This window comes from Desmodus rotundus, chromosome 9 (genome assembly GCF_022682495.2).
Source record: "Desmodus rotundus isolate HL8 chromosome 9, HLdesRot8A.1, whole genome shotgun sequence".
Taxonomy (NCBI): domain Eukaryota; kingdom Metazoa; phylum Chordata; class Mammalia; order Chiroptera; family Phyllostomidae; genus Desmodus; species Desmodus rotundus.
The window spans coordinates 52,819,617-52,831,996 of NC_071395.1; the positions used below are offsets into that span (position 1 = coordinate 52,819,617).

At 51.1% G+C, this 12,380-nt stretch overlaps 1 protein-coding gene across 1 annotated transcript; it reads right to left on the minus strand.

Annotated features, from left to right (window-relative positions):
• Window positions 1–8,219: 8,219 nt before the first annotated feature.
• On the minus strand, window positions 8,220–12,040 carry NKX2-6 (NK2 homeobox 6). Its single transcript, XM_024560730.2, has 3 exons — window positions 11,769–12,040; window positions 11,005–11,009; window positions 8,220–8,833 (listed from the first exon to the last, which is right to left on the minus strand). Exons 1-3 carry the CDS (start codon window positions 12,038–12,040, stop codon window positions 8,220–8,222), a joined length of 891 nt encoding a protein of 296 aa, XP_024416498.2.
• Between the last annotated feature and the right edge of the window lie 340 nt (window positions 12,041–12,380).

Consider the following 12,380-nt stretch of genomic DNA (forward strand, 5'->3'; position numbering starts at 1 on the left):
GGAGGCAATGGTGTCCCCTGGTTGGCAGTTGAACTTCTGTGAGAAATGGCTGTGGCTACACCTTCGGTGCCTTGGTCTCCCATGCAAGTGTTCTGGGGTTCCAGGCAATGCTTTCATGTGCTGTGTCTGAAGGACTGACTCTGAATGCAGGTGTCCCCGGGCAGACAGCAGGCCCCACAGGAATCTCTGCAATTGCAGACTTCTCAAACATCTGAGGGTGCTTGTTGGGCCACACCTTTCCCCTGGGACCACCGTCTCTGAGGTTGGGATAGAAATGTCTGGACCAGAAAGGTAGCACAGTCAGCCAGAGGGCACGCGTTGGATGCTCAGTCATGAGCAGACATCACTGTGTGTAGGTGGTTAAATCACAGTACGGAGCAGCAGCCTATAGTACGTGTGAAATGAAAAACAGGATATAATGGAAAGTCAATGAAATTTGGAGGCTCAATTCTACCTGTTTTTTTGTTAAAGATTTTATTTATTTATTTTAGAGAAGGGGAAGAGAGGGAGAAATAGAAGGAGAGAAACAGCGATGTGTGAGAGAAAAACATCCATTAGTTACCTTCCGCACATGTCCTGACCAGGGATCAAATCCATAACCCAGGCATGTGCCCTGACCAGGGATTGAACTAAGGACTCTTCACTTTGTGGGATGATGCCCAACCTGCTGAGCCATGCCAGTCAGGGCTCTACCTCTGTTTGTAGTGGCAGTGATTTTGGATACTTTTTAAAATCACTTTTAGCCTCAGTTTCCTATTTGGAGCTTGTTGGACTCCTTCGACCCTGGAATTTAGAAAGAGATTATGGTGACTCAATGATATACTGCAAGTCAAGCACCAAGCGCTGAACGTGAGTTTCATAAACACACATTGTGTTTCTCTACCCTCTGACTAGTCCTCTCTTCAAACTTGTCCCGCATTGCTCCTCCAATGGTCCTACTCAACTAAGCCATTATATTAACTTTCACAGAGTGCTTCCTACCTGCCTGCATTGCTGTGCTCTGGACAAGGAAGCGGAAGAAGGGAGGGGTAAAAAAAGAAATTGACAAGGGGCAGTGAGAAGATGGAGGACCCTGAACTTCCAAACACTCTTGGTGGAAATGGAGATGAACACAACCACTTGGGATCTACTAAAGCAAGCCATATGCATACTTCATGACCTGAATTTCCACTTCTGGAATCTGCTCAAGTCACCGAAAGAAAGACGTGTGCAAGAATGTTAAGGACAGCAATCATTGCAACAGCCTCTGAGCGGAAGCAGCCCAAATGTCCACCCAGAGCTGAGAAGGCAAATCCCCTGGGGTACATTCATGCCACAGAAAGCTGAACAGCAAGAGGAACGAACAAGCTGCAGCTACCGCGCGACACGAGTGTGTCTCACAAACATAATACTGAGTGAAGGAAACCAGGCAAAAGACTACGTGTACTCCATAGGATTCCATTTAGGTGAGGTTCAAAAACAGGTTAATCCATGGTGTTAGAATAACCTGTTTTTCTGCTCAAGGGAGCAGGGTGTGCAGGAGAGGGGATGTGGAAAGTGGAGCAGGTTTGGCAGGAGGGAGGTAGAGAGAGATGGGCTCAGTTTTAGATCGACTTGTCTATCTGGGTAATATGCAAGTAGATCCAGGAAGGGGCAGGCAGTTCAGATTCGATCGGGAATTCAGGGTAGAGGATGGAGCTGGAGCTGTAGGTGTGGGATTTCAGAGTTGCTTGCATAGAAATGATAATTTAGCCTCAGAGCAGGTGACATCAGCTGGGAAGAAGGCAGACGAGTGGAACACTGGGACTGTGGACACATCGAGACTGCTGCCTTCAGTGTAACCTCACAGAGTCCTTGGTCCCCACACACTTTGGACTACATCCCTATTTGGCCCCCAGCCTTCCCCTCCACCCATCGAAATCCATTCACACTTCTGGGGGTTTGTCTCAAGTCCCTTCTGTTTGATGGTGCTTTTCCAGATCACTTTGGCCTGATTTATTTCTCCTTTTAGTCATCTATTGTATTTGCATCAGCTGATCTTCTAACTGCCTGCCTGTGTCTTCTGTTAGTTGATAATATGTTCAGCTGCCACAACAAAGGCCAAACTAACAGTGGCTTAAACAAGACAAACATTTATTTTTCTCTCATATGCTAGTTGTGTGTAAGCAGAGCAGAGCTGATAAGGTGATTTTACAGTGCTGGGGACCTAGGTTTCTTCCATCTTGTTGCTTTCTTCTAAGATAGCTGCTACTGCTCCCACCATTTCGGTTGTATTCCAGCCAGTAAGTAGTGGAAAGAGAAGGCAAGTGGAGAGAAGGTTGCTACAATTTAAGGCTAGGTCCTGAATTACACACGCAGCACTCCTGGTTACATCCCTTTAGCCAGAACTTACTTGGCTACCCCTAAGCTGCAAAGGAGTCTGGGAAATACAATCTTTCACTGGAAGGCTGTATGCTTAACTAAAACTCTGGGATTCTGTTACTAAAGAAGAAAGGGGGAGGTGGATATTGGATGATAGCTAGAGATCTCTGCCACATGTCTCTACTTTAAAAGCATCTTCTGGGTAGAAACCGTGAGTGTAGATGCTCAGTGAACTGAAGGAGTGATTTTTATGTTTGCTGCACCTTTTATAGTTTCTCCTATAGCATTTTTGGTGGTGTAGGAGCTTGCTGTACCCATGGTTTTACAAACTTCTTGAGGACAAGGACTTTGTCTTACGAATGCTTGTGTCTTTCTGATACCATAAATATTTTAAAAAATAATACTGGTTTTACATTCCCCACAATGATCAATGCACTGCTCCTCAATACTTGCTAACTAAAGTTAAGTTGACCCACGGGAGAATGACTGGAAGAACTCCATGCCCATAACTGCTGGGTGACAGAAATTCTTGGGGTCCTGATTATCAGGCTCAGGGGACCCCTGCCAGAAGCCAGATCCCTATCCACATGTAAGAGGACTTTTTGTCCAGAGGGTTCTGACCACCAAGAAGCCAGGTGGGAGCCAGTGGGTCTTTAATGCAGACTTTGTAGTTTCCTTCCATGCAAGGAAGCCAGACAGCGACCACTCACTCATTCAACCAATCAACACATGGTGTTGACCCCCCCCCCCGCTCCATGACAGGAACAGGGTGTGTTGGGAATGCACTGGGGTCTGAGACAGACATGAGGCTGAATGTTAAGAAAGGGCAACAGGAATGGAGAGTAAATGCAATGTGATAGGGATATCCAAGCTGGTCCAGGAGCAGGTACTGGGGGGACCTAAGCCATAGAGAATGTCCAGGGGAGGCACTGGGGAGCCCAGAGATGGGAGCCATCAAAGGGAATACTCCCCTTTGGCCCACTCAAGTCCTAACTTTGGATTCCAGTTGCCTGGGCCCTAGGGTTGCAGGCAATCAAGCTGGGCCAGTGATAGGAGGAAGAGGGAGGCACGGATGGGAAGAAACTGGATTTGACTGAGACAGGCTTATAAGGAAGGCCCCATCAGGGACTTCCTTAGAAAGCGCTCTGAGGCTTGCTGCCAGGCTGCTGCACATATCTGCTTTTCTTAGAGTGGAATCTGGACTGTGTCACTAAGACCACAGCTTGCTCTTGGGCTTAGGGGTGGGGGGACTGGCTGGAGTCTAAACAGAGTCAGGGAGGAAGCAGAGAGACTTCCCACGAAGCTCTCCCTGCGGTTGGGGGAGGTGAACTGCTGAGGACAAACAGCTCAGGGCTGAATCCTCCCCACTCTCAAGAGTGGGCCCGCTGAAAGTGTGCATCAGTCAGGGTGTCCGGGGGTTCAAAGTACAGAGGAAAATATAGACTCAAGTGGGCAAGAGGGATGTAAAAGCCGGGGTCATCAAATACTCTGTTTGCCCCCAATTCCTGAAGGTACTGTTGTATCTCTCCCAGCCTCCAGCCAGCCTCTCTGGCATCCTGGTTCCTATGCGTCCCCTCCGGGTGGTTTCCAGAAAGTTTCCACCCCTCTCAGGCATCTTCCCCTTGGGTAATAAAGAACATGGTGTCTCTCAAGGCTCACCCGGTTTATGTGAGGTCTTGAACTTGCTGTTGAGTGTTCAGTGAAAGCGACCCATGGCCTGAGAAGCAAAGGGTCTGGGGTCCTGTCCCAGTTCTGGCCCTTGGACCCTGCTGAGGATGGGGATCGTAAGAGACTCTGCCTCAGATGGAGGTGGTGAGAATGCAGTGAAACCAGGTAGAAGTTAAAAGGCTGTGCCAGGCTAAGTCTGCTTGCCGTAGAGACAGAAACCTGTCAGAGGCTGGAGCCTCGCCCTGCAAGTCAGTTCAGGGAGGCCAGGACACACACACTCCAGCTCAAGAACACAGCTGTCCCTGTGGGAAAGGTAAAGCTAGCAGCATTCTGTGTTATAGTCCCTACTGGAAACTACCGGCGTTTTCAGTTAATGCAGACACCGAGGCACACGCTTTCAGTGGGGTACAGTGCAGCGATGAAAAGGGGCAAACTAAAGCTCCACACAAACACATGGGGCAATCTCACAAGGCCGAATAAAAGAAGCAAGTCATGGATATGTAACACTTGCAACCAGGCAAAATTAAACCATATTGTTAGGGACTGTGTCTATAAGGGTAAATCCATAAAGAGAAGCCTATAAATTATTATTTCAGAAGTCAGAATAGCTGGTATCTTTTTGGGGAGAGGAAGGAAAAGGAGTTTGCCTTCTGGGAAGGGCATGGGGAAAGGGCTGCTGGAGAGCTGGCACCCCGTTTCTTGCCTTGAGAGGAGGTTACAGCTGTGTTCACTTTACCATCATTCTTTAAACTGTGCCTATGTTTAATGTAGTCTTGTGGATGTATAATCTATGCTACTGCTTTTTAAAAGATAAAGGCATCTGAAATCAACAAGGAGCCACCCCAAATTAGAATAATAGATGAGAGCTCCACCCCTTCAATTTTATAAATCAGGAACTGCAGCCCAGAGAGGTTACAAGGCTTTCTCAAGGTCATACAGTGAGTCACTAGTGGAACCTGGATGAGGTGAGGTCCAGCAGCTCCTGGCTTGGTGTTCCTTCACTGCCTGCCATCTCTTTGAAGAGGCCTGTTTAGGGGAAGGTGATGGGGAGGGGGAGGCATAGCTTTACTACCTGGGAGTTCCATTGTTTTGTCAAAAAGAAAAAAGGCAAATTAGTGGGCTAATATACTAAAGAGCAGGTATAAACTCAGGATTGTAAATGTTTTTCAAATGTAATTTTAAAAGATTTAAGCATGTCCCCCCTCCCCAAAGTTATATCATTATGATGATAAAATTACAAAAAGTCACCAGAAAATCACCAAAAAATTACCAGAAATCTCTGGCAACTCTGAAATCTAGAATTCCGCTCCTGCTCTGCCTGATTTGCAGATGGTATGGGGTGAGGCTGGCCTGAAGGGGCTGGGAGGGGGGAAAGGAAGGACAGGGAGCCAGGAAGTCTGCAATTTTATTGACTTATCCACCTGGCCTAGGTGAGACCCCTAGCCCTGGGACAGTCCCAAAAGGAACCTCTGCTATCTCTCTGAGAGCTTTTTTGTTTTGTTTAGAGGTCAATTACTTCCCATTTGGGGAACTTGTGAACATTAAGAGGTGACTGGAGTGATGGGCCTGAACGATGCAGATAAGAGGCTGACGGCTTACAGAGCCTGGTGAAAGCTGTGGTGGAGGAGACGCACACAAAGGGGGCAGCTTTCAGTGCAGAGGGGAGATTGCAGGATGGAAGATGGGTGGCTGGGGGTGGGCTTGGTGAGCGGGAGAGAGCAGGAATGTGTTTCAAAGCAACCCTGACGGGCAGAAAAGGGGGAGATGGGAGAGGAGAGTCCTCCTCTTTTCTTTCCTTTTGTCCCATGAATCTCAAACTTCCAAGCTCCCCTCAACAAAAATCCACATGGAGCGCACTTGTACGAGATTTTTTTTATAGGTTCATTTATTCTGTTTTGTTCAGACTGTCAAATATAGATGCTACAGTAATCTGGAGGGACAAACAGACAATGTCGCAGGTCAACGGAACATTTAAAGTGATCTCGGGTGGACATAAAAACAACACCCCCTCTAGCCTATAATGCCCCACCTTCAGTCAACTAAATACAACTTACAAATTTCCAAGAGCAAGCCTTGAATTATATTCAAACTACCATAAAATACAACTCTGGCTTCAGCATGTGCCCATTCACTTTGCCACATCCCTGAGTCCCAGACCTTTCCAGGAACTCAGCCAGGAAATGGTGCCATTCCGCCCTTCATCACCAGGCTTAGTCCACCCGCTCTGAGCGCCTTCTCGGAGCACCCCAGCTCACACCGATTTTCTTTCTTTCTAGAGAGCTCATCATCTGCCTCTTTGACAGGCAGCGTATACCACCTTGTATTTTTAGATACCTTTCTCTTGTCAGTCTCTGGTATCCAATTAGATAATAAATTCCTTAAGGCGGCAGCCAAATCTTATTTTCTCTTGTGTCCCTAGTGGAAATGTTCAGTGACCACTGAGTTACTGACGACGAGACTACGCCTCTTTGTCCTTCACTCGCAGCCTTGTGCACAGGCAGGGCTCCTTCTCCCCGGCTTCTCCAGGTGATGCAGCCGTGGGGGAGCGGGGGCTGCTCAAAGCAGCGCATGTGTAGTGACTGCTCACTGTGTCAGAAGGGGTGGGAGGGTGAAGGGAATGCATGTGTTAACAACTCTCTACTCTGTGCCAAGTACTTTGCTAGATCCACACTGTGATGGCCTACATTTCTAGGGTCAGGACCTTACCCAAAGGACAACAACAAAGGACTTTAAAAACTTAATGCCCAGTATTTTAGAATCTTGGAAAAATGTCATGCAAGTCAGTAAGTGAAAGGAGAGAAAACAAAAAGGAGAGAAAATGTAAGGAAATGGTAGTAAAGAAAAAATATAAACAATTACTGATGTCCTTAGGTGAAACATACAAACGTTAAGAGATGGCAGCTATGTACAATAGTTAGGTATCGTCTACAAGGGACCCAGCAGTCTCTCTTGCCCACATCAGGAAGAACAACCAGGGAACATTCAGAAATGCACAAGTGCTGGGACATTGCATTTCAAGTAAAAATTAGAATTTATTAAATAATATACTTTAACTTTTGACAAGTGGTCTAGGGGATGAAGAACCAGAGTTTTCATTGACAAAATATGTTATTTTAAAAATCCTGATTTTTCTACTAGTGCCTGCTGAAGACAAACATTCCTGTGAATAAAATGAGTTTCTTTTCAGTCTTCAGTCTGCATGACTCCAGACGTATTTGGGTCTGGGAGTCATAATTTCCCCCACCGTTCAGGCTCCCTACCCCTCATGTTAGGACTCAAGCCAAGTGGAGGCCTCCTTTCCAGATCGGAACTTAGAAACCTGTTGTGCTCTGAGAGAAAACCTGCAGAGGAAGAGGGAGGGAGGAAATCGGGTACCTTCGGTCCGGGGCCTAACCCGGTAGGTCTCCCTAGGGAGTCTGCATGTACTGAGGGCTCAGGACTTCTGGGCCTCGTTTTTTACTTACGTTCGAAGTTGTTCCGATGTAACAGGTGGGTAAATTCTAATAGTCTACACACATGCGGACACAAACGTGTTATGTTTAGTATAGTTCCTCAAGATTCTGAGCTGTGATCAAATGCACCGACACGGAGGGAAGAACCAGAGGGTATTTCATGGAGAGCAAGTATGACCCCAGAAAAGAGCGCTTCACCGGTTAATCCAGAGTCTCCAGGGGCGCAGAGGGGAGGGGGGTTAAACCCCACTACAGTCCCTCTCCCTGACCCCTGGACCCTCCTTTTCCTGGCTGGCTCTTCATCTCCCTTCCCTCACCCGACCCTTTTTTCTCATCTGTTGCCCTTAATTGGAGGATCAAGGCTCTCTAGAGCGCCCTTCCTCCACAGTCTCCTCCAAATGCCCAGGGCTACAGCGCCCACATTAAAGAACGTCCCAGCCCCCCAGGATTGACACTCGAAGTCACCTGCCTTAGCACTGTTCTGCCGCCCTCGCCTTTCCTCCTCCCTCCAGCGCAGCTTCGCGGGCCGCTGGCGAAGGCCCTGCGTTCTGTCTCTGAGGGGAAGAAGGTTCCTAGGCCTTCAGCCGGAAGGGAGGCTCGTAGGAGGCGATTCACAGTCCCAGGGGTCGCTCAAGGATGAAGTGCCATTGGGTCGCCTCTTCCCTCCAATTCGGCAGCCCATCTTCTCTGCGACGACCCGTGGGCGGAGAGCTGGGATGGAGCAGCTGGCCTTGGTGGGTGTGTCTGAGCCAGGGCGCCTCACCAGGCAGGGACACCCTGCAGTGTGGCGGGCAGATGGCCCTGCGGACTTATGCTCTGGCCACCCCCTCCGAGGCCCGCGCTGCTCAGGGGCACTGGAGGTGCGGGGCCGGCTGGTGCACCCGCGTAGCCTCCGCTATAGCCAGCGACGTAGGGAGCTCCCGCGTAACCACTGTAACAGGAATAGGGCGCGGCGGCCGGGCCGTAGGGACCTGGGAAGGCCGGCGCGCCGGGACCCAGGCAGGGCTTGCCGTCCCGCACCAGCACGGGCACCGCCACCCGGCGCGGCGCCAGGGGGTGGCCCGCCAGTTCTAGGGACTTGTCCTGGCGCTGTCTCTTGCACTTGTAGCGCCGGTTCTGGAACCAGATCTTGACTTGCGTAGATGTGAGCTGCAGCGCGCTGGCCAAGTGCTCGCGCTCCGGCGCTGACAGGTACCGCTGCTGCTTGAAGCGCCGCTCCAGCGCCAGCACCTGCGCCTGCGAGAAGAGCACGCGCGGCCTCCGCCGCTGCCGCGCCTTGGGCTGCTCCGCGCGCATCCCATCGCAGCTGCGGGTGCAGCACTCCAGCCCCCGGGTCCCGCTGCGGAGGGGCGAGGCTGCGCGAAGGCCCGGCTCTAAACGCACAGGAGAGAACAGAACACCATCAGCATCCAACCCACGGCTCACGTGAGCAATTCTTTCACGGCTTTCAAGGGACACCCGTTTCCCTGGGTAGCCTTTACTTTGCGCTCCCTTTCTCCTTTCCGCTGACAGCTCACTCCCGTCCTGGGCTGACCTGAAGGTTCCTTTCCCCCAGCTCATTCGCCTTCGTACCTGCTGGAATCTACGGAAATTGCGACATTCTGTGGTCCCCGGTGTACAGTGTACAGCCATTTCCAAAAATGTAGACTCTTGATCAAGTGTCTAAGACAGTTTCGTTTTCCTCTTAGAATGTCTTTGTGTATGTGTGTGGTAGGGTGGGAGAGATTTGCTGTGATTTCTATTCTAAAGTGTGGTTGAGTTTGAGGAAGCTTTTGCTGCAAGGATCAAGAGTAAACAGGGGGCCTACCAGATGGGGGCTGACTTTGGACTGCCCTTGGTGGAAAGAGAGAGGAGGGGGATGGGAGGGACGTGAGAGAGGGTGAGAGAGAGAGAGAGAGAGAGGAGACTCGGTGACTGGCTTGCCTTGCCAGAGGTTCCGGTCTGCCTGGTTATCCACTGACCGTGGTCACGCACACTTTGCGGGATACTTGGGCCCAAGCTGGGGTCTCTAGTGTCTTCCGCCTGCACCCTACCCTGGCCCACACCCTTGTCTTTTTGGTCAAGTGCTCCACCGGCACCAGGGACGGGCCCCATATTTTTTGGACGCAAGATTCCATAATCCAAATTAACAAAATAAAATTAAGCAACCTTTTTTGATTCCCGACTCTTGGCTGAGAAACTGAGGTTCTCTTGGAGGCATAGGCAGAGTTGAGATTCACATCTAAGCTTTTTTTTTTTTTTTTTTAAGCGGCCTCTTTCTCCTTTGGGGTCTCTGTGGCCAGCGGGCATGTTGGTTGGCTTCACCCAGACTTTCTCTTCCCCATGGGCAGCGCCCTCACCCCGCACACCCAGTGGCTCCAACTGAGCTCGTTGAAACAAGGCTAAGGACCGCAGCTGCAAGATGCTGTGCTCAGAGCCCACCAAGATACAACCTTCCTGCCCTTTCCCTTGCCTCCCTGCTGTCTCTACTTAAGCTCTGTTTTTGCCGAAGGGTGAGTAGAGAGGAAACACAGAGTTTTCGTGGAAACTCATGCCAGGAGTAAACAAGGAACGTGGAGGGATGCAAGCTCGTGGTGCAGCTGAGCGGGACATGCCTTATTAGAGTTGGTGCAGGCTGGAGCACCACTCCAAATCGCCAACCACGCTGGCACAATCTCCTGGGGGATGAGCTGCTTGGCATTTAAAATTTGAAGAAGTAAAAACTTCCTTCAGAGAAGTCCGTGCTCAGAAATCTGAGGATATCTCTCCTCGCAAAGAGGAAAACTAATGAGGAGGATTCGTTTTCGTAAAAAATCAAAAAGTAACAACTGACCTTCAGCGACTCTGTGAAACAAGCAGGAATCCATTGGAAAGTCACTGACCTCACAGGTCGAGGGGCATCAGGGTCCCCCACGTGTGTCAGCACCTGGGGCCTTTCTGGTCACAGTTGGGAACCTCTCTCGTCTTGTGTCCCTGGAAGCAAGGTGAGTCTGTTGGGGGCCAATAGGGCTTCTCCAGGAAGGTCCTTTCTCTGTGCGAACGCTGCCGTGGGCTTAGTTCCAGGCGCCAGGCTCCGACCCTTCTCTGCTTCCATGACAGAGGAAAAGGAACTCACTGAGGGTGCCTTCCGCTGCTGCGAGGGACAGCTGTGGTCCGAGGAGTGTGACCCTTTCTTGCCAGAGCTGATGTGAAGCCCAGTTGCTTGAGCAGCCTCAGGGAATTCAGTGTTTAGGATCTGCTGCAGAAAACCCACAGGCTTCTTTGCCAACTGAGTGAAGTTTAATGTTCTCCAGGCTCTGGAGTCGGTGAATAATAAGCCTGCAAATCGACGAATAACTTCGAAATACTCCTTATTTGGTCAGTTTGTGCCTTGAATGGAGGGGCCGTGGCACTGTCTGGCAGAGAAGGCCCGACTTGCCAGGTGCCGCTCAGGTGGCTGTGGACCCAGGCACAGACATTGGCTGAGAGGAAGAGTGGCTTTCTCATTCCTTGGAAAGTCAAGCCTGATGAGGCACAACTCCCCACTGCCCCTTCCCTTTCTGCTACTAGACACGGGGACTGGGACGGGGCCTTGCTGCGCAAGCACCCGTTGAGCCTTCAGAGACCAGGCACCAAAATTGCTCAGGGACTCTGCAGCCTTGGCTTCTCCAAGCAGCTCAAACCCAAGCTACCCTTACTGTGCTCCCAGACTCGGAGAACTCACCACCAGAAGCCGCAGAGCATCCTCGCCCAGGTACTCAGACCTCACCTGGTTTGGTCAACACCTCTCACTTTTGAGAGGAGTAACCAGGCAAAGGATTGACTTGGTTGGCCAGGCCACTTAGCACGCCCCAGAGAGGGCCAGCCTGGGACTGACCCCAGGGCTGTTGGAGTTGCCCTTCCCCAGGTGTCCAGCTGTTCTGATGGCTATGCCTTTGGCAGATGGGTTAGGGCAGAGAGCCTCAGGGTGGCAGGGAAGGTGGGCAGTGAGGAGCACTGCTAAGGTGGTGTAGCAGGTTTTGATACAAGAAGGAGAAGCTGGAGTTCCTGGGACTGTGGCTGTGAGCAGGATGATGTGTTTGTGGGAATATGAGGAAAAGCTGTGGAAATAGTACACCCCTAAGATTCAGGACCTTGTTTTCCTTAGGGGAAGTGAAGCACACTGGGGGGTTGGAGGCGGTGGCAGAGGGGTCTCAGAGCCTGCCTTTTGGCCCCTTCAGATGAGGGGAAATTAGAGCTGGGCCCTCCGAACTGAGAAGACAGGAGATGGTGTCCGCCCAGGTGCCACTTGGTAATGACCCATCCCTACTCTCACGACCTCTCTGTTGGTGTCAAGACTTGAGCGTGTACTCACCCACCCGTTCCGCGTCCATCTCTGTGACCAGCTCATTGGCATCCCCAGGGGTCTCTGACCCGTCCTGCCTTCTGTCGCCTCCATCACAGCTACTGGTGTTGGGAACCTCCGACTCTCTGGGTTCTGGGACCAGTGGCAGATAGTGAGGGCTTTCGGGGCTCCTCCGTGCCCCCTGGAGTTGCAAGGCCTCGAGGCCAATCTGCTCGCGCTCTAGTCTCAGGATGTCGTTGACCGAGAAAGGGGTGGAGGTGGCCGGGTTCTGCAGCATCCCGAAGGCGGAAGGAGCGGGGCTGGGGTGTCTGGGGTCCTCAGTCTCCGCAGAGCGCAGCGTCCAGAGCCTCCCGTCTGGTCGCTGCTGACACCGCAGAGCCAAGGTCTGGGGCAGACGCCTAGCGTCCCCGGACTGCGCCTTCCTCTGGGCCACCTTTAGGGAAAGGGTGACCAGGGCTGAGTGAGGAGACTGCCGACCCTCATTGGTTCCTGCAGAAACCACGTGCTAACCCAGCAGCACCTTCCTCCCCAAGCGCTTTCCTCCCGCGCTCTTCTAATTCCATTGCAACCCCCAACAACTTTCTGGGAAGGTTTGGTTAGTATCGACCGTTCTCAGA